This window comes from Fundulus heteroclitus, unplaced genomic scaffold, assembly GCF_011125445.2.
Source record: "Fundulus heteroclitus isolate FHET01 unplaced genomic scaffold, MU-UCD_Fhet_4.1 scaffold_53, whole genome shotgun sequence".
Lineage (NCBI taxonomy): Eukaryota > Metazoa > Chordata > Actinopteri > Cyprinodontiformes > Fundulidae > Fundulus > Fundulus heteroclitus.
In genome coordinates this window covers 246778-271626 of record NW_023396956.1, presented here as the reverse complement: position 1 = coordinate 271626, position 24849 = coordinate 246778, and the positions used below count along the sequence as shown (strand labels likewise).

At 48.6% G+C, this 24849-nt stretch overlaps 1 protein-coding gene across 1 annotated transcript in view; it reads right to left on the bottom strand.

The window, feature by feature from the left end:
- gli2a (GLI family zinc finger 2a) overlaps positions 1-24849 on the bottom strand; it is a 79018-nt gene that overhangs the window by 17204 nt on the left and 36965 nt on the right. Inside the window, 3 exon segments of the mRNA XM_036132587.1 lie at positions 2991-3200; positions 6083-6288; positions 20888-20993. Of these exon segments, the coding sequence (XP_035988480.1) occupies positions 2991-3200; positions 6083-6288; positions 20888-20993 (522 nt within the window).

Below are 24849 nucleotides of genomic sequence, written 5' to 3'. Positions count from 1 at the left end.
TCACCACTAACGAGCAGCACCACCAGCGCCACCACAGACCTCGCCATGCCCCCCCCCCCCCCCCCCCCGCTGTTTACTTTCCTGCGGGCCCCCCCCCCCCCCCCCCAACCCTCCCTGAGCCCAAAGCTGCCGTTGGGTACGCCTGCGTGTTTATGCACACACTTCCACCGACGTGCTCTTGAGCTAACATTTAGTTAAGTGTTTGTGTGTGCAGCCTGATGGGCCCCCCCCAGCACCACATCAGTCCACAGATGTTCCCCCTCCCCGCCTCTGCTGCCTTTACACAAAAAAACGTTTCTCCGCAGGATGGCAGACATTTACTTTGGCCGCTGCTTTTGTCGCGGCAGCTTCAACGGTTCCACCAACCGCTGCGATATTCCTCTGCCCCCCACCCACAGCCCCCACCCGCAGCCCCCCCCCCCCCCCCCCCCCCCCCAACATACCCGCTCGCTGAAACACAAACAGTCCTCTGAATGCCTCCCAGTGTGAACCTACATCAGCCCACTTCACTCTGGTCGTATTAAGCTGGGTTCATTTAGGCGCAGATTCATTACTTTAGCTTCAAAGAGAGCAGAAGTACTCCAGCTGCAGTGAAAAAGTATTTACACCCCCTGAAGAGTTCCTCTGTTAATGCTAACGCTAAATGGTTCAGACAAAGATGACCTGAATAAATATAAAAAGCAGTTTTCAAACGATGATTTCATCGATTAAAGGAAAAACAATCTCTCCAATCCAACCTGGTTCTGTGAGAAAAAGTAATCACACCCCATAAACCCAAAAGGTGGTAGATCCTCCTGCTAAGGGGGAACCTTTTGGGTAGTGGTTAACTTTGTTTAAGGTCGGCTCACACCATCCCAATCAATCCAAACTTTGACTAGGCCAATCTGCTGGACACAGAGAGGAGGACGCTGTCCAGGTTCCAGTCCATCTTAGACAACGTCTCACAGCCTCTCCACGACACACTGACCCAGCAGAGGAGCTCCTTCAGCTGAAGACTCCTCTCACCCAGATGCACCACAGAGCGCCACAGGAAATCATTCCTACCTGTGGCCATCAATCTCTACAACGCCTCCCTCAGTGATTCAGACCCCCCCCCCCCCAGTGCATTCTCTGCACTGTTCTTGCACAACGTCACTATCAGGAAGCCGCCTCCAGAACCACCTGAGATGATCAGGAGTCAGGAGTCAGGAGGAGGATGTGGACGAGGCCAGCAGTCCGTCACAGACAAACAACCACTGATGGACACACTCTGGTCAGCTCAGATGTGCTAATGGACCTGACATGGATGCTTTTGGGCTGTGGGAGGAAGCTGGAGTACCAGGAGAAAACCTCACTGGCTCATTCCTGAGACCACCGTAACAACATGTGGAGTAGATGTCATCCTGCCTGACACGCTAAGGGTCCTGTTGTTTAGCAAAGCTAAAGGATCTCGATGGTGCAAAGCTCTGAAACGAGCTCCAGGCTAGAAGAGGTAGAAAGACTTTAGAAGTCACATGACGGGTTCACTGAGGGCTCTCCGACCTTCTGGTGGGTCTGCTGAATATTAATGCATAAATTGATTTTTTAATACGGTATTTATCTCTGCAAGCATCCAAAACAAACAAAAGCAATGGATGTAGCTCATACTTGCCACCTTTAGCACTGCTCTAGCCGGGCTCTCACACTAAATAAGCTCTTTGATTCCACATGAGGCGGTCCGCAGCGACCATTAGCACGCTGCCTTGGTCAATATGGTCTCTGTGAGTGGAAGAGCCTGCAGACCGGCCCCTTCCTGACCACATCAGTCACACAGAGAAGCTGCCATGGAGGCAGTGTTGATGCTGCAGAGGAGCGGCCAGCCGGGGTGACCGAGGTTGTGGCTGCACCAGCAAACAGCCTCGCAGGTAGCCCAGGATCCTGGCAAGAAGAGAAGCACTGCAGTGTTTACCCTGTGATGGGGGTCATTTCTGAGATTAATGGCCGTGTAATCCAATATCAGATTTTATTACTCTGTGCCCGTCAGGAAGGCTGCGTTAGAGTCTTCAGAGATCCTCACCCTGCAGCGGGTGGGTTGGTCAGAGACTCCTCTTCCAGACTCTGAGAGCTTCCTGGAGGCAGTCTGCTGCTGAAGTCCAAGTCCAGGAGAAAGAGTTCTAAGCAGCATGAAGGACAGGCTGGGCTCTGTGGACCGCCAGCAAAAACTCCTTAGAGGGTTCCTACTGGCTTTCCTGGCAGAGCTCCACACCTTTCCACACTCACAGTTCAAGACTTCCCAGTTGTTGACAGAGGTACTAAGAGAACGTTACTATAGAGTGGCTGAAGAACCTGGAGAACCTGGAGAACCACACATGAACAACGGATGGAGGGACGGACAGAGGGACGGAGGGGTAGACGGATGGATGGATGTATGATGGATGGAGTGATGGATGGAGTAATGATGGAGTGATGGTGTCTCTAGTCCTGCTCTCTGTCTGCTAAGCTGAGGAGCAGAGATCAGCAGAACTGAGAAGCGTTCCTCTTCAGCTCCTCAGTTGTTCTGCAGGATCTCAGCCTGCAGAGAGACGGAGGTTCTCCAGAGAGACTGAGGTTCTCCAGAGAGACAGAGGTTCTGCAGAGAGACGGAGGTTCTCCAGAGAGATGGAGGTTCTCCAGAGAGACGGAGGTTCTCCAGAGAGACGGAGGTTCTCCAGAGAGACGGAGGTTCTCCACAGCCTCGGCCTTCAGGCCGTCAGGCTGACCTCCATGTGTGGAGACATGGAACAGATGGAGGAGTGGTTCTCCAGAGAGACGGAGGTTTTCCAGAGAGATGGAGGTTCTGCAGAGAGATGGAGGTTCTGCAGAGAGACGGAGGTTCTGCAGAGAGACGGAGGTTCTCCAGAGAGATGGAGGTTCTGCAGAGAGACAGAGGTTCTCCAGAGGAGGAGGACGTACCTGAGAACTTCAAAGCTCTGAACATTAACAGATGGCTGTAGACATCTCACATGCGTTAGCAGCTGAAGCAGAAATCTCACCATCCACAGGGCTGATGTAGTCCGGCAGGTGAGCGGCGGCAGCGGCAGCGGCAGCTGCAGCGGCGGCAGCGGCAGCTCCGTTCTGCATCAGCAGCTCGCCGTAGGGGTTCCTGTGGCTGGCGCCGGCCATCAGGTGGTAGTACTCTGAGGAGTTGGAGCCCGGCGGAGGGAAACTGAACAGGGCTCGGTCCTTCAGATGCTCGTGGGTCACTGCATCAGAAACGAGAGAAATAAAAGATGTGTGCACCTGCCTGAACACGAGGGAAGCCTCACCGTCCCTCAGAACCAGAACCCTGCAACAGAACCACTGCCCCCCTGCAGCACCACCAGGGTTCCCTCCTTGGTGCGTGGGCAGAGGCTGGCTGATGTGTTGGAGCAGGACGGTGGTTCTGGAGGAGCCCTGCTCACTGTAACATGTTCTCTGGTTATGAAGCTAGACGTCTCTGCAGGAAACACATCAAGGGGACGACTCGGGAGATTGCTGCCCGCTGCCTTGGAGGAAATCTCTCCAGAGAGGCTGAGCCTGGCGAGAGGGGTTCTGCTCATGGAAACATGGCCCGGTTCCAGCGCTGCCCCTGGATAGAGCGCACATTATGACAGGATGAAGTCATGGGGGGGGGGGGGGGGGCACACATACAGGCGGCGCTGCTGTGGCCGCAGAAAGCTGCAGCTGCTGTGAGCAGCAGCAATGTTGACCTAAAGGTGTTAACACCTGTACGCAGTAAAGCTGCATTAACATGTCAGAACCCATTAGAACCAGACATGACTCCTTCATGCAGCTCACTGCTCTGGGGTCCCTCCACTTCCTGGACCATGAAGGAGGGAGGGGGGGGGGGGGTGTTTGGACCTCCTGTTCCTCCAGCCTCCTGCAGCACCAGAGGCCATGTCAACGGGCTGGTTCCCAGTCAGAACTGGTCCTTAAGGTCCGTTATAGTTTGGGTCCAGGATTTAGCTCTGTCCACCCTCACTGCAGGTGAAGCCAAATAATTTAGAGTTAGTCCCCCTGCTCTGTGCCCGGTACCACTGGCCCCTATCCGGTACTACTGGCTCTGTGCCCGGTACCACTGGCTCCGTGCCCCGGTACCACTGCCCCGGTACCACTGGCTCTGTGCCCCGGTACCACTGTCCCGGTACCACTGGCTCTGTGCCCGGTACCACTGGCTCTGTGCTCCGGTACCACTGGCAGCCAGGCAGCCCCACACCATGATGCTGCCACCACCATGCTGGAAGCCTCAGACTGACTCTGAGGCCAAATGGGTCAAACCTTTGGTTCTGAACATCTTCACCGCCTGATGATCCGCAGTAGTTGGCAAACATCTCCGGACCTTCTGACATCTTCCTTTCACCAAACCCAACGAGGTCTGAGCTCTTTCCCATCGCTCTGAGGACCGGCCAGCATCTCCAGGACGAAGGTTTGAACTGGAACCTTCAGGTTTAACTAAAGACCGATCAGAGTTTCTGAGTCTGTGCAGTGCAGTTATGCAGCTCCAACTCACATCAACTGCTTCAATTGGTAACATGTAATTGAGTTAAGTTAAACTTAATGTATTTAGTTTATAAGTGGACAAGTTAAACCATGGTACAACTGGGTAAACTTAATTCAACTACTACATTTAAGATGGAGCTGCAGTACTGATTGGTTCTTTGGTGAAACGCTCCTCATTGTTTTCATTACTAAAATATTATCAGAACAGCAAAACTATTTCAGTTTTATTATGTCAATGAAGAGATTCATTGGTAGCCTCTGGTTTCATCTTTTCAGACTTAAATCCAGTGCAAACAAAGCCTGACAGAGCAGTGAAAACAGCGTCTTACTCTTGATGAAAGCTGCGCTTCAGAGCCTCATGTTGGGAATGAACTGCATGCAGACTAATTATGGCCGCTGGCAGGATAATCAGCAGTGGGACCTCCATCTTTACACAGTCAGTGAGCTGCAGCCAAGCAGCAAGAGACGCTTTTCAGTGGATCCACAGGCTTCAACACCTGCACATCATTCACCGGAGGAAACCTCTCCTCCAGATGTATGATGGGAGTTTCCAGACATAATTGGACAATTGTTCAGTAAAATAAGCAACGCCTGAAACTGTAGGAAAAGCAGAAGACATCAGCAGCATCTCAGTGGCCTGAATGAGGGCAAGGTGAGACACAAACGCCTCCAGGTGCTGCAGACTCACTTCTATACAGAAAACCCGTTATTATCTTTATCCTTCTACATGTCGTATTAATTAATCCCGTTATTATCTTTAACTTTCTATATGTGATATTAATCAATCCTGTTATTATCTTTATCCTTCTACATGTCGTGTTAATTAATCCTGTTATTATCTTTAACTTTTTACATGTCGTATTTATTAATCCTGTTATTATCTTTATCTTTTTACACGTCGTATTAATTAATCCTGTTATTATCTTTATCTTTTTACATGTGATATTAATTAATCCTGTTATTATCTTTATCTTTCTACATGTCGTATTAATTAATCCTGTTATTATCTTTAACTTTCTATATGTGATATTAATTAATCCTGTTATTATCTTTATCCTTCTACATGTCGTATTAATTAATCCTGTTATTATCTTTATCTTTCTACATGTCGTATTAATTAATCCTGTATATTCTTCAGTGATGGTATCAAGGTGTTGGTTGTTCCTGTAATACTTTATCAGCTGGTTCTGCTGTTCTTTATATCTCTCTCTGCAGGTGTAGAAGCAGACTCAGAGGATGTTATATCACTCTCTACCTTTCCTCTCCTCTTTCTCCTCCTCCTTTTCTTCCTTTTAGCTTTTTGTCTTTTTTGTTTCTCCTGTACCTTTCTGTTTCTGCGTCCATTGAACTTGAAATAATCCCAAACTAACTAAAGTAAAAAAGGGCTGTTTCATCATTTCTCAGGTGTGCTGCTGTATGAGGCGAACTGAAAACCTCGGGTTCGATGCTCCTGGAGTTTAAAGCCACTGACTGGACTTATGTTTCAGTGCATTTGTGGAGTTTTAGTACTTTGCTGTTATTGTCGATCATCAAAGTGTGAGTTTCTGCTGAAGGTTGGTTACACGCTGAGTTGTTCCTGAAACAGCTGTGATGGTGAAGCTCTTACCTTCAGCTGGGCTCAGACCTCGGGCCGCTGAGATCATGGACAGGGTGGGGCTGCCGTGGACCGAGCGAAGGTACTGGTCCATGTGGGGGCTGATGTAGGGATGAGGCGGGCTGAACGGAGACTCCGCCGACCCGGCGGCAGCGTGCGGCGACAGTCGAATCAGAGAAATGTCTGAGAGGACTGGACTTCCTGTCAGTCCTGGGTGTCTGTGAAGAGGAGGCGGAAATTAGACAGAACTGACGTAAAACATCAACGCCTGATAAAGGCCACTTTCACAGACACTGGCGACTGATTGGTTGTTTGAAGACGAGCCTTAACGCCTTTTCTTTCACAGTCTGCCGTCTCACTCTGCTTCCTCCCCTTCCCCTCTCCACTCCCACAGCTCATTCATAATAAGCCCTTCTTGTTCACCTTCTCCTATTAAAGCCTGAAGCTACAAACAAGCCGGGACCGATAGTTTTCAATGGAGAGGCTACAACAAAGGAATAAAGTCTGTTTGGGTGGCCAGAACTACCGGGTCCCTCCAACCAGGCTGCATGATCAGACACAACCGGATCCATAAAAACCTGAAGCATCCAGTCACCTGCGTCTGGAAGCCTGTCTGAAGTTCTGTCAGCCTGCAGGTCGCATCAGGCTGTGCAGTAAATGTGTCTCCTCTGGCGGGTAATTGGTGGATTTGCTTGCAGGAACAAAGAAACGTGAATGTTGTAATTCCTGGAGGCCCCAGGGGGCCTAGCTGAAGATAAAGTGTCTGCTGGTGGAGAGCACGCTGTAGCCCTCATCTTCAGCTGCAGCGCTGATAAGCAGCCTGTAAACAGCCTGTATGCTGACTGTAAGCAGCCTGTAAGCTGCCTGTATGCTGACTGTAAACAGCCTGCAAGCAGCCTGTAAGCTGCCTGTAAGCAGCCTGTGAGCTGCCTGTAAGCTGCCTGTAAACAGACTGTAAGCTGCCTGTAAACTGCCTAGAAGCTGCCTGTAAACTGCCTGTAAGCAGCCTGTAAGCAGCCTGTAAGCTGCCTGTATGCTGACTGTAAAAAGCCTGTAAACAGCCTGTAAGCAGCCTGTGAGCTGCCTGTAAGCAGCCTGTAAGCTGCCTGTATGCTGACTGTAAACAGCCTGCAAGCAGCCTGTAAGCTGCCTGTAAGCAGCCTGTAAACAGACTGTAAGCTGCCTGTAAACTGCCTAGAAGCTGCCTGTAAACTGCCTGTAAGCAGCCTGTAAGCAGCCTGTAAGCTGCCTGTATGCTGACTGTAAACAGCCTGTAAACAGCCTGTAAGCAGCCTGTGAGCTGCCTGTAAACAGCCTGTAAACAGCCTGTAAGCAGCCTGTGAGCTGCCTGTAAGCAGCCTGTAAGCTGCCTGTATGCTGACTGTAAACAGCCTGCAAGCAGCCTGTAAGCTGCCTGTAAACAGCCTGTAAACAGACTGTAAGCTGCCTGTAAACTGCCTAGAAGCTGCCTGTAAACTGCCTGTAAGCAGCCTGTAAGCAGCCTGTAAGCTGCCTGTATGCTGACTGTAAACAGCCTGTAAACAGCCTGTAAGCAGCCTGTGAGCTGCCTGTAAGCAGCCTGTAAGCTGCCTGTATGCTGACTGTAAACAGCCTGCAAGCAGCCTGTAAGCTGCCTGTAAGCAGCCTGTAAACAGCCTGCAAGCTGACTGTAAGCAGCCTGTAAGCAGCCTGTAAGCTGCCTGTAAGCAGCCTGTGAACAGCCTGTAAGCAGCCTGTAAACAGCCTGCAAGCAGCCTGCAAGCAGCCTGCAAGCTCCCTGTAAGCAGCCTGTAAGCTGCCTGTATGCTGACTGTAAACAGCCTGCAAGCAGCCTGTAAGCAGCCTGTAAGCAGCCTGTAAGCTGCCTGTAAGCAGCCTGTGAACAGCCTGCAAACAGCCTGTAAACAGCCTGTAAGCAGCCTGTGAGCTGCCTGTAAGCAGCCTGTAAGCTGCCTGTATGCTGACTGTAAACAGCCTGCAAGCAGCCTGTAAGCTGCCTGTAAGCAGCCTGTAAACAGCCTGCAAGCTGACTGTAAGCAGCCTGTAAGCAGCCTGTAAGCTGCCTGTAAGCAGCCTGTGAACAGCCTGTAAGCAGCCTGTAAACAGCCTGCAAGCAGCCTGCAAGCAGCCTGTAAGCTCCCTGTAAGCAGCCTGTAAGCTGCCTGCAAGCTGACTGTAAGCAGCCTGTAAGCAGTCTGTAAACAGCCTGTAAGCTGCCTGTAAGCAGCCTGTAAGCTGCCTGTATGCTGACTGTAAGCAGCCTGTAAGCAGCCTGTAAGCTGCCTGTACGCTGACTGTAAGCAGTCTGTAAACAGCCTGTACGCTGACTGTAAGCAGTCTGTAAACAGCCTGTAAGCAGCCTGTAAGCTGACTGTAAGCAGTCTGTAAACAGCCTGTAAACAGCCTGTAAGCAGCCTGTAAGCAGCCTGTAAGCTGACTGTAAGCAGTCTGTAAACAGCCTGTACGCTGACTGTAAGCAGTCTGTAAACAGCCTGTAAGCTGCCTGTATGCTGACTGTAAGCTGACTGTAAGCTGCCTGTATGCTGACTGTAAACAGCCTGCAAGCAGCCTGTAAGCTGCCTGTAAGCAGTCTGTAAACAGCCTGTAAGCAGCCTGTAAGCAGCCTGTAAGCTGACTGTAAGCAGTCTGTAAACAGCCTGTAAGCAGCCTGTAAACAGCCTGTAAACAGCCTGTAAGCAGCCTGTAAGCTGACTGTAAGCAGCCTGTAAGCAGTCTGTAAACAGCCTGTAAGCAGCCTGTAAGCAGTCTGTAAACAGCCTGTAAGCAGTCTGTAAACAGCCTGTAAGCAGCCTGTAAGCAGTCTGTAAACAGCCTGTAAGCAGCCTGTAAACAGCCTGTAAGCTGACTGTAAACAGCCTGTAAGCAGCCTGTAAACAGCCAGTAAACAGCCTGTAAGCTGCCTGTAAACAGCCTGTAAGCTGACTGTAAGCAGCCTGTAAGCAGCCTGTACGCTGACTGTAAGCAGCCTGTAAACAGCCTGTAAGCTGACTGTAAACAGCCTGTAAGCAGCCTGTAAACAGCCAGTAAACAGCCTGTAAGCAGTCTGTAAACAGCCTGTAAGCAGCCTGTAAGCTGCCTGTAAGCTGCCTGTAAGCAGCCTGTAAGCAGCCTGTAAGCAGCCTGTAAACAGCCTGTAAGCTGCCTGTAAGCAGTCTGTAAACAGCCTGTAAGCAGCCTGTAAGCTGCCTGTAAGCAGCCTGTAAGCAGCCTGTAAACAGCCTGTAAGCTGCCTGTAAGCAGCCTGTAAGCAGCCTGTAAGCAGCCTGTAAGCAGCCTGTAAACAGCCTGTAAGCTGCCTGTAAGCAGTCTGTAAACAGCCTGTACGCTGACTGTAAGCAGTCTGTAAACAGCCTGTAAGCTGACTGTAAGCAGCCTGTAAGCTGCCTGTAAGCAGCCTGTAAGCAGCCTGTACGCTGACTGTAAGCAGCCTGTAAACAGCCTGTAAGCTGACTGTAAACAGCCTGTAAGCAGCCTGTAAACAGCCAGTAAACAGCCTGTAAGCTGCCTGTAAACAGCCTGTAAGCTGACTGTAAGCAGCCTGTAAGCTGCCTGTAAGCAGCCTGTAAGCAGCCTGTACGCTGACTGTAAGCAGTCTGTAAACAGCCTGTAAGCAGCCTGTAAGCTGCCTGTAAGCTGCCTGTAAGCAGCCTGTAAGCAGCCTGTACGCTGACTGTAAGCAGTCTGTAAACAGCCTGTAAGCAGCCTGTAAGCTGCCTGTAAGCTGACTGTAAGCAGCCTGTAAGCTGCCTGTAAGCAGTCTGTAAACAGCCTGTAAACAGCCTGTAAGCTGACTGTAAGCAGCCTGTAAGCTGCCTGTAAGCAGCCTGTAAGCAGCCTGTACGCTGACTGTAAGCAGCCTGTAAGCTGCCTGTAAGCAGCCTGTAAACAGCCTGTAAGCTGACTGTAAGCAGCCTGTAAGCTGACTGTAAGCAGCCTGTAAGCTGCCTGTAAGCAGTCTGTAAACAGCCTGTAAGCTGCCTGTAAACAGCCTGTAAGCTGACTGTAAGCAGCCTGTAAGCTGCCTGTAAGCAGTCTGTAAACAGCCTGTAAGCAGCCTAGAAGCTGCCTGTAAGCTGACTGTAAGCAGCCTGTAAACAGCCTGTAAACAGCCTGTAAGCAGCCTATAAGCTGCCTGTAAGCTGACTGTAAGCAGCCTGTAAACAGCCTGTAAACAGCCTGTAAGCAGCCTATAAGCAGCCTGTAAACAGCCTGTAAGCAGCCTGTAAACAGCCTGTATGCAGCCTATAAACAGCCTGTAAGCTGACTGTAAGCAGCCTGTAAGCAGCCTGTAAGCAGCCTGTAAACTGACTGTAAGCTGCCTGCCGTGTCTGCAGACGCCTGCAGCTCCACCAGAGCGGCTCTGCAGTCCTCAGCCAGCAGAGCAGCAGCCAGGAGTGGCAGAGAGCCGGCTGCTGCTCTGCCACTCCTGGCTGCTGCTCTGCTGTCCTCAGCCAGGAGTGGCAGGGAGCTGCGTGTGTTTCTGGGAGGACATCCTCAGACCTTTCCACTGGAGCCACATCCATGCAGCTGAACACCAACAGGAATTACACCTGTTGTAACATTAGAGATGAATCCAACCATCTGTCCGTCCATCACGTCTCCAAGGTACCAGGTCACACCTCCGTCTCCTTCCCCAGGTGTCCCGGGGGGGGACACACGGTCTCTGCAGTAAGTTCTGGGTCAGCCCAGCCAAGGTCTCCTTCAAGTAGACACTCCAACAGCGGCTGATATGCCAAGCAGAACCCTCGTAGCACCAAGTCCTGATCGCTCCATCCAACCTGAACGCGACACACAACCTAAGATCTTGAGGCAGACCGTTCCCTCACAGGGAGGAACAGCAGCGTTTCTACTTGGTTAAAGCTTCATATTAGAAATACTGTCTCTAGTTTGTGCCACAATGACCTTCTCTGGTAGATTAGAGGCAGTGCTGGTCCACTGCTTTAAGCTCCGGCTGTTTCATGGAAGCCGGGACCTTTGGATGAGCTGCGTCTCAGGAAGACAGGAGCACCAGGAAAGCAGCTCTGCCAGGAGACGCCTCACGCCTGGCAGACTAATTAATGCAACCTGACAACATGCAGCTTTAATGTTCAGCAAACTTCACTGTTTCTCTCTTTGTGTGCTGAGGACTGCACAGAACCAAAGATCTGAGCCATACGTTGCTTCCATGTTGGTCAGTGTGACTCAACGTCAGCAGCAGAACCACAGCTGCTTTTATTCCACAGTCATGCTGATAGAAAGCCCGCTCTGAATGTCCCTCTGGGTCCAAACGCTTTGCTCCACATCAGGCCTGGATGGCAGTGAGGGGGAGCGGTGCAGGTGAGCGATGGCCAGAGCCGCTCCGTTTCCAGTAAGCGCCTGCAGACTGCTGGTCTTGTCTCAGCGCCAGCTTTCTGCCGGCTCCCACTGCAAACAACCTTAAAGAGCGCTGTGTTTGGGTCGGCAGGGAGACGTGAGGAGAAACAGACGGTCCATACACCAACCTGGCTTCACTCTGAGCGAGGACAGGGAGGCAGGCGCTGCCTTCTCACATTAGTGCTGAGGTTCTGCTGGGACTGGCACCGGGTCTCTGCTCATGGGACAAGGTGTCTGAAAGTCAGCGCCTTGTCCCATACGGGACAAATATATATATCATATGTATATATTCAATTCAATTTTATTTATATAGCTCCAATTCATGAAACATGTCATCTCGAGGCACTTTACAAAGTCAAATCAATCATATTGGTTAAAAATGTCCTATATAAGGGAACCAGTTGATTCCTTCAAAGTCCCGACAACCAGCATTCACTCCTGGAGAAGCGTAGAGCCACAGTGGACAGTCGTCTGCATTGTTGATGGCTTTGCAGCAATCCCTCATACTGAGCAATGCATGAAGCGACAGTGGAGAGGAAAACTCCCCTTTAACAGGGAGGAGAACCTCCAGCAGAACCAGAACCAGGCTCAGTGTGAACATCTGCCTCCACCCACTGGGGCTTAGAGAAGACAGAGCAGAGACACAGAAAGCTCAGAAGCTCACATTGACCCAGGAGTACTTTCTATGGTAGAGAAGACAGAGCAGAGACACAGAAAGCTCAGAAGCTCACATTGACCCAGGCGTACTTTCTGTTAGAGAAGACAGAGTAGAGACACGGAAAGCTCAGAAGCTCACATTGACCCAGGAGTACTTTCTATGTTAGAGAAGACAGAGTAGAGACACAGAAAGCACAGAAGCTCACATTGACCCAGGAGTACTTTCTATGTTAGAGAAGACAGAGTAGAGACACAGAAAGCACAGAAGCTCACATTGACCCAGGCGTACTTTCTATGTTAGGGAAGACAGAGTAGAGACACAGAAAGCTCAGAAGCTCACATTGACCCAGGAGTACTTTCTATGTTAGAGAAGACAGAGCAGAGACACAGAAAGCACAGAAGCTCACATTGACCCAGGAGTACTTTCTATGTTAGATGGTAATAGAGGATGATCTGCCTCCCCTGATGATGTCACAGCTAACAGAACCCCAGACCAGGTGTACCTTCTATGAAGAGAGAAATGACAGAGAACAAAAAATTAAAAGCTGAAATAACAACAAACAATGCAGATTGGAGAGCAGTAGGAGAAATCAGCAGAGAGAGAAATAGGCCCTGATGTCCTCCAGCAGCCTAAGCCTATAGCAGCATAACTATAGAGGTAGCTCAGGGTAACATGAGCCACTCTAACTATAAGCTTTGTCACAAAGGAAAGTTTTAAGATTAGTCTTAAAAGTAGACGGGGTGTCTGCCTCACGGACCAAAACTGGGAGTTGGTTCCACAGGAGAGGAGCCTGATAGCTAAAGGATCTGCCTCCCATTCTACTTTTAGAGACTCTAGGAACCACCAGCAGACCTGCAGTCTGAGAGCGAAGTGCTCTGTTAGGAACATACGGGGTAATCAGAGCTCTGATATATGATGGAGCTTGATTATTAAGGGCTTTATACGTTAGAAGGAGAATTTTAAATTCTATTCTTGATTTAACAGGAAGCCAATGAAGGGAAGCTAAAATTGGAGAAATATGATCCCTCTTGTTGATTTTCATCAGAACTCTTGCCGCAGCATTTTGAATCAGCTGAAGACTTCGAACTGCATTTTGTGGACTTCCTGATAGTAAAGAATTACAATAGTCCAGCCTTGAAGTAACAAATGCATGGACTAGTTTTTCAGCATCACTCCTGGACAGAATGTTTCTAATTTTGGCGATATTCCTGAGGTGAAAAAAGGAAACTCTGGAAACCTGTTTAATATGGGATTTAAATGACATGTCTTGGTCAAAAATAACACCAAGATTTTTAACTTTATTACCAGAGGCCAAGTTAATGCCATCCAGATTAAGTGATTGGTTAAGAAGTTTATTTTTTGAGGACTCTGGTCCAAAGATTACAACTTCTGTCTTGTCAGAATTTAAATGCAGGAAATTTAAAGTCATCCAGCTTTTGATGTCATCAAGACATGACTGCAGTCGAAGTAACTGATTGGATTCATCAGGATTTATGGATAAATATAGCTGAGTGTCATCAGCATAACAGTGGAAATTAATCCCATGCTGTCTGATAATTTTGCCTATCGGAAGCATATATATAGTAAAGAGAATTGGTCCAAGGACTGAACCCTGTGGTACTCCACAGGTGACCCTAGAGTTTGAGGAAGATTTATTATTAACATGAACAAACTGGAATCTGTCCGACAGATCAGATTTAAACCAGCCTAATGCTTTTCCCTTAATCCCTACAGTATGTTCAAGTCTTTGTAGGAGAATATTGTGATCAACTGTATCAAATGCAGCACTGAGATCTAACAGGACAAGTATAGACACAAGTCCATTATCTGAGGCCATGAGAATATCATTAGTGACCTATGATAAATCCCCCTAGAGTCATGTTAACAGAACTAGAGGATGAAGAGCCGCTGGGTTCTGCTTGTAGTTTTCACATAAAGCCAGAATATTTTCCAGAAGTGATCGACCTTTGATCCTGAGCTTCATATAAATGATACGATGAATTAGGAGCTAGTTTCAGGGATTTACTGCATGTTTTTACATTATAGAATATTATCATGATGGTTCACACATTCTACTACAGAACCGTCTCTGGGTCACAGAACCGCCCCTCGCTGAAGAGCAGCTGCTCACACCTGCAGGTAATTAGTAGAACAGATGAATCTGACGGAGGAACCGGACCGGTGGAGGTCCGTGGTTCTGTTCTGATGTCTGGCCGGATTTGTTTGGCTTTTCCATGATGTCCCACCAGGAAGCGCCGCCTTCAAATCCATCCACAGGTGCTCCTTCATTTAGTTAATTAACCAATCAGAGGCTTACAGAGCCGTGACATCATCATTGTGGCTTAAATACTTTAAAATACAATAAAACAACAACACTGTTTATTTTCCTTTATATGTCTTTATGTATATTTCTGCTATGCTGAAGAATTTTATGACACAGGGAGACATGTTAGTAAATATGACAATAAACACAAAACTAAAAGTTTAGTAATCTTAGTTTATGGAACCTTCTGACTCATAAACGTAATCAAAAATGTTTTTTCTAAAACCATCCCTAATTATTCTGACCCTTAGAAATAACGTGTTTGTATCCTGGCTGATCAAATCAGTTTATTCTGATTCCATGTCAGAGGAGCTTTTTCTTTAATTTATGTAAATATCTGCTTCCAGCTTCAGTTTTCTTCTGAGGGAGAAACAGAAATAATAAAGAGGGTTACTGAAATAAATGTTCTTATTTACTGAGTGGGTCAGTAAATTCCCCGTTAGGTATAGACGGTCGCTGTGATGCTGGGAACAGACGGGTTAAAAGACAAAATAAAGTTATAAAATCAGTTCAGACATGCAACAACGAGCAGGCTGGCTTCCTGAAATCATCATCGTCTGTTTTACAGGCTGCTGGAGGGAATGACTGGAAAACAAAACTCATTCAATATGTGCTGTAGATGGAGTCACATCCATCCATGATGGATAAAAATGGCTCCTGTGGTCTGAGAAGATCAGGAGACTTGTTGTAAAATCAAACGTATGTGAGTTTTATTTCTCTATTTGTATGAAACAGGAGAGGTGAGCTTTTTAAGCTTTATTGTTCTTTTCAGCCTGATGCACGGCAGCAGCAGCAGTCCTGGCCTTTAGCTGTAGGTGAAGTCCTGAAGGCTTGCTGGTCCTCCTCTTCCTCACATGTCAGTCAGAGAGTTCTCCTCAGGATCCGGCTCCAAACGTGGACCTCTGCACTTCAACAAGCGTCCGTCAGGCAGGAGCGCTTTGGGTGGCGGCTTACAGCAGTGACTCACAGCGGGAAGCAGCCCTAACAAAGATGGCTGCCGTCAGTCCTGGTGTGGGGGGGGGGGGGTGTAATTGCTGTTTGTCTCTGTGTTCTCCTTGTGATTACATGCTCTGTTGTTCCACGGCTAAACGCTGCTGTGAGAAGACGTGATTCAGACAAGGTGCAGCTTGTTCTGCCAGTGAGTAATGCTGCTGCTCAGAACAGAACCCGTCCACTCCTCACGGGCCCCGAGGACCTGGACCTGGACCTGGACCTGGACCTGGACCTGAGGACCTGGAGCCGGGCCCTGAGGACCAAGGTGCAGCTTGTTCTGCCAGTGAGTAATGCTGCTGCTGCTCAGAACAGAACCCGTCCGCTCCTCACGGGCCCTGAGGACCTGGACCTGGACCTGAGGACCTGGAGCCGGGCCCTGAGGACCTGGAGCCGGGCCCTGAGGACCTGGAGCCGGGCCCTGAGGACCTGGACCTGGAGTCGGGCCCTGAGGACCTGAAGCCGGGCCCTGAGGACCCGCTAGTCCCCCAGGCCCGGCAGACTTTACTGACAGAACGATGAGGATTCTGCTCTGCTGGCACAAAGCTTTTGGTTCTGAGACCAAGCGGTAAACCGTGAAGCTCTCTGAGTGAAGGCTGTAATGTTTTGTGTTTTCAGCAGACATTCCTGCGTCTAACTCAGGGTTCAGACTCAGCCATCAGCCGTGACGATGATGAGTAGACCCTGGAGACGAAGAAGAACACGTCCCTCCCGCTCTCCACTGAGCGTCCACCAAACCAGAACAACGCAGCAAAGACGGAGCTTGGTGTGTAACCTGTGTCTCATCCCACATTCCTGCGGTGCCAGCTGAGCAGCACCACGTCTGTTTGTGAGGAAAGGCGGTGCTGCTCCTCCGCTCAGGAACCTCCAGCATGTCCCCTCGTCTCAGCGTTCTGCTTTTATTAATTTTTGCTTATTGTTTTATGAGTGATCGTTTGTATTTTTGGTCCTGCTGGGGTTTAAAGTGTTTTATAAATAAAATTACTATGGTATGGTATCCATGTTTCTCATCCATTGTGTGGCTTCCTGAGAGCAAAGCAGTGGCTTATGGGTGCTGCTGGTTACCCGGCTAAACCTGCCGATTACCCGGTTAAACCTGCTGGTTATCCGGTTAAACCTGCCGGTTACCCGGCTAAACCTGCTGGTTACCTGGTTAAACCTAGTGGTTACCCGGCTAAACCTGCTAGTTATCCGGTTAAACCTGCTGGATACCCGTGTAAACCTGCTGGTTACCCGGCTAAATCTGCTGGTTATCCGGTTAAACCTGCCGGTTACCCGGCTAAACCTGCTGGTTACCTGGTTAAACCTGCTGGTTACCCGGTTAAACCTGCTGATTACCCGGTTAAACCTGCTGGTTACCTGGTTAAACCTGCTGGTTACCCAATTAAACCTGCTGGTTACCCGGTTAAACCTGCTGGTTACCCGGCTAAACCTGCTGGTTATCCAGTTAAACCTGCTGGTTACCCAATTAAACCTGCTGGTTACCTGGCTAAACCCGCTGATTACCCGGTTAAACCTGCTGGTTACCTGGCTAAACCTGCTGGTTACCTGGTTAAACCTGCTGGTTACCCAATTAAACCTGCTGGTTACCCGGTTAAACCTGCTGGTTACCCAGCTAAACCTGCTGGTTACCCGGCTAAACCTGCTGGTTATCCAGTTAAACCTGCTGGTTACCCAATTAAACCTGCTGGTTACCCGGTTAAACCTGCTGGTTACCCGGCTAAACCTGCTGGTTACCTGGCTAAACCCGCTGATTACCCGGTTAAACCTGCTGGTTACCCAGCTAAACCTGCTGGTTACCTGGTTAAACCTGCTGGTTACCCAATTAAACCTGCTGGTTACCTGGTTAAACCTGCTGGTTACCCAATTAAACCTGCTGGTTACCCGGTTAAACCTGCTGGTTACCCGGCTAAACCTGCTGGTTACCCGGTTAAACCTGCTGGTTACCTGGTTAAACCTGCTGGTTACCCAATTAAACCTGCTGGTTACCTGGCTAAACCCGCTGATTACCCGGTTAAACCTGCTGGTTACCTGGCTAAACCTGCTGGTTACCTGGTTAAACCTGCTGGTTACCCGGCTAAACCTGCTGGTTACCCGGTTAAACCTGCTGGTTACCCAGCTAAACCTGCTGGTTACCCGGCTAAACCTGCTGGTTATCCAGTTAAACCTGCTGGTTACCCAATTAAACCTGCTGGTTACCCGGTTAAACCTGCTGGTTACCCGGCTAAACCTGCTGGTTACCTGGCTAAACCCGCTGATTACCCGGTTAAACCTGCTGGTTACCTGGTTAAACCTGCTGGTTACCCAATTAAACCTGCTGGTTACCCGGTTAAACCTGCTGGTTACCCGGCTAAACCTGCTGGTTACCTGGTTAAACCTGCTGGTTACCCAATTAAACCTGCTGGTTACCCGGTTAAACCTGCTGGTTACCCGGCTAAACCTGCTGGTTACCTGGCTAAACCCGCTGATTACCCGGTTAAACCTGCTGGTTACCTGGTTAAACCTGCTGGTTACCCAATTAAACCTGCTGGTTACCTGGTTAAACCTGCTGGTTACCCAATTAAACCTGCTGGTTACCTGGTTAAACCTGCTGGTTACCCAATTAAACCTGCTGGTTACCCGGTTAAACCTGCTGGTTACCCGGCTAAACCTGCTGGTTACCTGGTTAAACCTGCTGGTTACCCAATTAAACCTGCTGGTTACCTGGCTAAACCCGCTGATTACCCGGTTAAACCTGCTGGTTACCTGGCTAAACCTGCTGGTTACCTGGTTAAACCTGCTGGTTACCCGGCTAAACCTGCTGGTTATCCAGTTAAACCTGCTGGTTACCCGGCTAAACCTGCTGGTTACCTGGTTAAACCTGCTGGTTACCCAATTAAACCTGCTGGTTACCTGGTTAAACCTGCTGGTTACCCGGTTAAACCTGCTGGTTACCCGACTAAACCTGCTGGTTACCTGGTTAAACCTGCTGGTTACCCAATTAAACCTGCTGGTTACCTGGCTAAACCCGCTGATTACCCGGCTAAACCTGCTGGTTACCCGGCTAAACCTGCTGGCACAGTGCCTGGCTCTCCTGGGCGGGTGGTGTCCACAGGAGAGGCCAAACCAGGCAGAGGACAGCCTGCGAGCGTTTGACTGCAGCTGAAAGGTTTGCAGCCTGAACTCCTCTGGGTGACGCGGCGGGGACGCGTGAACCCTGACCCCCTGATCTGATGCTGAATTTAAAGCAGCAGCAGGCGGATTACTTCCCTGCATGCTGAGCACTGTCAGTCAGCTGTCTGAAAGACAACCGCTTCAGTTGTCCTTTGTTCATGAGGCAGAAAACTAGATGGACCAGATGTGAGCACCAAGCCAAGTTTATCTGTGTAGCACATTTCAGTGAGAGGATAACTCAGCAGCTTTACACGGCTAAAAAAGACAGAAAGGACATTTCAGGGGCATAATAAAGGAGAAGTTGGCCTACAAACTTAAACTAATGACAGTTTAGCTACAACAGAGGCAGCTCTAAACCAACAGCTTTTAACTTTAATCTAAAGGAACTCAGAGTTTCTGCTGGTTTACAGTTTTCTGGAAGTTTGTTCCAGATCAGTGGAGCATAGGAACTAAATGCTGCTTCTCCATGTCTGGTTCTGGTTCTGGTTCTGCAGAGCAGGCTGGAGCCAGAAGACCTGAGTGGTCTGGAGGGTTGATGCCCTGATAACAAGTCTGTGATGGATTTAGGTGCTAATTCAGGGATTTATAGACTAACAGAAGGATTTTAAAGTCTATTCTCTGAGATACAGGGAGCCAGAGGAATAGACTTTTCTTCATTTCCTCTGACCTAAATGATGTGAATGCGATGCCTGCTGTTCTGTCTACAGACCCTGGCGTGCAGACGCTGGAGGCGCTGCTGCTAAGCTCCGCCCCTCGCTGGAGGCGCTGCTGCTAAGCTCCGCCCCTCGCTGGAGGCGCTGCTGCTAAGCTCCGCCCCTCGTTGTGCCATTGGCCATCCCAGTTCGCTGCTTATTTCTACTAAAAAACAGCCTGGAGTCGCACGATCGCGCAGTTAAATAGTGAATTGTTTTTATCAAATTATGTCTTTTAACTCATAATACATTGCATAAAAAGCATTTTTCTTAACCAGACAAAAATGAATTCAGGTATAGTTCCTTTAAAGAAAGCTGTGGGTAGATCATGAAGGTGGGAGCAGCTGAGGAGGAACATAGCTGCTGAATGATTTCCTCTAAGCTTTTGTGGTTTATTTGGCTGAATTGGGACATTTTGTTGAAGCTGGATCCAGCTTTGGTTCTGGAGTTGATGTACAAAGTGATCCTCTAATCTGTAGGACTTTCTCAGTAAAGAAGTTAGCAGATTCACTGCAGCCACGGACACAGGAGGGTTTGATAACCTGTCGACTTCTACTTGTACTGACCTATAATCTCATTTAGGGAAGATTTCATTGCTTTTTTACACCTTTACTAACCTCTGCTCCACAGGTGAAGGTTTTTATACGTTTAGAATAAAACAAAGTATCTAAAAGACGCTTCCAGTCACATTTACTGCGGACATGGCTCTTAACGGAGTCATTTCTACTTCTTCCTGTCTGCATCTACGGCTCTGAAAGTGACTTTAGATTTGGTTCCTGTTTTAGTTGCTTCTTTACTTTAGTAGTTCTGTAAATTCTGCTCCTCCTGGGGTTAGTTAGCTTTCTACCACCTGCTACTCCTCGTGTTCCCCTCCTATATTTATTATCCGCCCAGCTGGTAGTGATTGTCAGGTCCTCCATCTTCCCCGTGTATCTACTCTGCTCTGGTCTCCTCATGTTCCTGTTTCCTGTCTCTCTGTAAGCCTAGTTTTATTATTTTAATACATTTCGCCACCTTTAAACTCCCAAGCTCCTGTCTGCGCTCCAATCCATCAAATATGACAGAAACAAGACGATGAACAGGCAGAAATGACCACATCTCCTTTGTTAGGCTGAGATTTGACATCACTGAGTCAGTCAGGACTTTACCTGATCCAGGTAGTGTTTTGATTCCTTTTCTAAGTTTTTCCATAATCACAGTTTGATGATCGTTTCAGGTGTTCAGTGTGATGGTGGTTCTGACCCAGTGAAATGTTCAGAACCCTTTGCATTTAAATCCAAACATATGATTTGTCTCCTTCCAGCCAGTGTGTCTCCATCTGCTAGATTACTTCCTGTTTTCTGTCCAATCAGAGCCCAGAGAGCCCAGAGACACGCCCACGCCCTCCTCCACTCTCAGCAGATTTCATTTCTGAGCGGTTCTGTTGAACCTAACCTGAAGGTTCTGTTTAACCAACCAGAACTCATACAGAATTTCTTTAATCTGACTTTTAGACGCAACGCTGCGACAGTCTTGCTAAAAAAGAAAAAGGGAGGAATAGCGACCAATGAGGCGGCACTTCCCTGGTTCTGGGTGACGGATGAAAGTAAAAGCCCAGAGCAGAAAGCCAAAGGTGTTGGGGTACGTACCCATGCATGGCGTGGAGTGGGTGTGGCTCATAATGGTACCGCCCCTCATGGTGCCTCATGTCCACTGGGATGGGCGTGTGAAACGTGGGGAAAACATGGTGGGCACCTGTAGAGACGACACAAACACAATTAGAGCGCAGTTCCTTATTAAAGTGGCCCAGCAGCAGCAGCAGCGCTTTACTCTTCCCATAACTCTGCACTTATTCCCAGCTTTATGCCGTCTGCGGCTTTCGCCCCAAGAAACAGCGGCCCAGTAATGACTCCCTCATCCTACAAGACCAAAGCAGCGTTTACACAACTATGTTTTTATGGCGCTAACAAAGTATGCAGAAGTCCACCATTTCCTGCCATAAAGCCTCTGAAGGCTGGAGGGGAGACGCAGCAGAACAATGCAGCAGATTTTCATTAATTGGACCATCATCCTGCTCATGTTTCCCTCTTTAAGGTGCAGGAACAAATAAAAGCCATGATCCAGAGGGAGCAGCTGTGAGCTTTGCTGGGTCGGTACCACTGGGTTCACTGGGGTTAAAGGTCAGAGAACAGGCCAATTAAACCTGGCCTGAAACATCTTTCCTCAGATTTACAGCTAAGCAACAGTGAAAACCTAAAGTTGACATCAGTTTGCTAAATATGTCTCCCCATGAGGGCCGTTTCATTCCCACCCAGAACCTTGGTGGAAATCACCGTCCCAAAGAGACGGAGCGTTCAGCTCATAATACCAGGATTAAAGTTTACTTAAAAGGCTTGAAGGAAGAGAGAAAGCATTCCAGTGTGTGACAGCTTCCTGCGGAGGAGAGCCTCAGAAGTCCTGATGAAGTCTGAGGAGACAAGGTGGGACAGGACTCTGTGGCCGCAGGCTGCCAGCGCCGCAGGCTGCCAGCGCCGCCGGCTGCCAGCGCCGCAGACTGCCAGCGCCGCAGGCTGTTGTCTTTAGACGGTGACGCTGACAAAAGACGCCGCCATCGCTGCTACTTAGCCCTGATTGAGCCTTTTGTTCTGCCAGCGAGGCGATCATGGTGACGTTGATGGGATTACAGCTGCTGAGGAAGAGGAGAGAGTTTGCCTGCAGCTCTCTGGCTTAGAAGTCCGGATCAGCAGCGGATCTGTTTCATTACTCAACAAAGGCTGGTTGAGATGTCTCTCTGACGTTCCTGAGGTGGAACAGCAGCAGGTGGCTTCGGCTGCTCATGCAGGCAGAATGAGAACCGGGCCTGGGTCAGGCTGAGGGAACGTGAAGGCCGTGGCTTTGGGTTCTGCTGAGGCCGGTTCTGCTGGACCTGAGCTGCTGCGCTGGTACCAGTCAACCAGAGGGAAGCAGCTTTGCTGCAGGAGTGGAACCAGAAGCCGGCTCTGGGTGAGGGGAAGCCTGGATCATCTCTGGTGAAGCGTTTCCTCCGCCCGGCGTCAGGTACACCTGTTCTGGGCTCTTCAGGTGAGGGTCTGAGATGCTTTAGCTCAGCGGGGACAGGAGGAAGCTGCAGCAGAGGCGTCCCCCGCCTCCTCGCTCTGCATGTGGGGGTGAGAAGGGCCTGGAAAGACCTTCTATCACCCAGACAGCTGCATTGTTCTCTGGGCTGCAGGGACCGCCACAGCTCCGTGATTTACGGCCGGCCCCTCGGTGTGGATGCACGTCTGTTTCCAAAACAGCAGGAGGACATGGAGCGTCTCACATGAGACGGGGACAGAGCCGTCCTCTGAAGACATGCAGACAAACTTCACTGAACTTTCCAAAAACAGGCAGCAGCTCCTTTCCTCCTGAAGCATCTCAACCCACAATAAACCGTTTCAGTCATTAAACGATCTTTGGTTTCATCTTTTAAACCACTTAATGTAAAACCTCATTCCATTTTTATATAAATCACCATAAATATCTGCTTTATTTCCCCTGTACTTTTTATTTTATTTTTATTTTTGATACACTGTACAAATGTGGACACACTGTATATACTTTATACATTATGCACCTTTCTTTTTGTTTATTTAGCCGATGTGTGACAACTAAATGTCTCCACTGTGAGATCAATAAAGCCTATCTTATCTTATCTTATCTTATCTCATCTCATCTTATTTTATTTTAAAGTGAACTAAATCAAGTTTTCATTGAACTGGAGAAAAAATAATTTTACAATAAATTATATTGGGTTTATTAACAGAATCAGAAAATTGAAAATCAAATAGATTACACAGGAATAAATATTATATAATTAGTCTGTATTAGAATGTATTCATTGAATTGAATTAGAATAGTAGTAGGGATAGGAGTCACTAAGCATTAAATAAATTAGTTTAAACTAAAAACATTTAACATTAGATTTGATCTCATGTCGAAATTTTGAAATGACTGAAGTAAAATCAAAGAACCTAATTATTTCATTTGAATAAAATAAACTGGACTTAATTTAACTGAAACTGAGTCAAACTGGATTCTAACTGGATCCTGTTTAGTGCCCAGTGTAATGACACCTACATCTGGATTAGAATAAAACTGGAATGAACAGGATTTCAAATGAAACAGCATCGTATTAAAAGTATCCAGTCTGCAGGCATTACAGCGTAAAGGAGGAGGCGGAGGCCTGGTGAGCATCAGAAACTCCACTGAAGATGAAACATCTGAGCTCCAAGAACATATCAGGTCCAAAGGATGAAGCTCTCAGTGAAAGTCTCAGACAAAGGAAGCTGGTAGAGAAGGACCTGGAGGAACCATCATGGAGGAGAAACTTCTGCATGGGACGTACCGCCCACAGACAGCTGAAGAGGCAGAAATGATCCTACCAACGATCAGAGAGGCTGGACTGAAGGACATCCCTGAAGCTCTGATCATGGCAGCAGCAGACCTTCAGCACCAGAGCCATAGAGGCCCAGATCTACCTGACCAGGTAAGATCCCAGGTGCAGGTGATGCAGAGAGACCAGAAACCATCCAGCATCTCACAGCAGGGTGGAGGATTCTAGCAGGGAAGGAACTCATGGAACACCATAACCACGGAGCTGGAACAGTGGACAGAAACATCTGTTCAGAACACCTGGAGAACCCCAGGTCAGCATGGGAGTCACCTCCCCAGGTGGTGGAGAACCGCAGAAGATCCTGTGGGACTTCCAGACACAGACAGACACGATGGTGACGGCCAACCAAGCGGACATTGTGATCATTGATGAGCAGCAGAGGAGAGCTGTGGTGATGGATGAGGCCATCAGGATGGAAACATCAGGAACAAGGAGAACCTGGAGGAACCATCATGGAGGAGAAACTTCTGCATGGGACGTACCGCCCACACACAGCTGGAGTGGCAGAAATGATCCTACCAACGATCAGAGAGGGTGGACTGAAGGACATCCCTGAAGCTCATCCATCACCACAGCAGAGGACAGCTGTGGTGATGGATGAGGCCATCAGGATGGAAACATCAGGAACAAGGGGAACCTGGAGGAACACCAAGAGCTCAGGGAGGAACCAGCTTGGAAGGTGGAACCCTGAAGCTCCCAGGCCTCTGTGGAGAACCCAAGCTTGAGAGACGGAGAACCATCCAGCTGCTCAGGAGGATGAGGCAGGAGAACCTTACGCTGTTTCACTGTAAATAGTGAAATATTTCATTTATTTATGAGTTCCCTCTGGGATTATTATATATGTCTGATTCTAACTGGACTTAGTTGGAATAGTTTGAATTTGAATATGATTATTAAAACATTAATTTGTGTTGTTTTTTCTACTATTGTCATTAACTCTGATTCTAATAAATTATATTTTCAATTAATGGAGAAAGATTAAACAATATTATTGAGATGTACAGGTTATTAATCCTGAGTCTGATGTGGTGGACTGTGGATCAGGACCAGAACCTGGTCTGAAGGACAGTTCACCCAGCTTAGGTTCCCTTCATCTGGACCGGACCGCCTAATGAAACCGGATCAGCGCTGGATCAGCACCGCCTGAAGTGGACTGGTATCATCCAGGAAGTAGTCAGC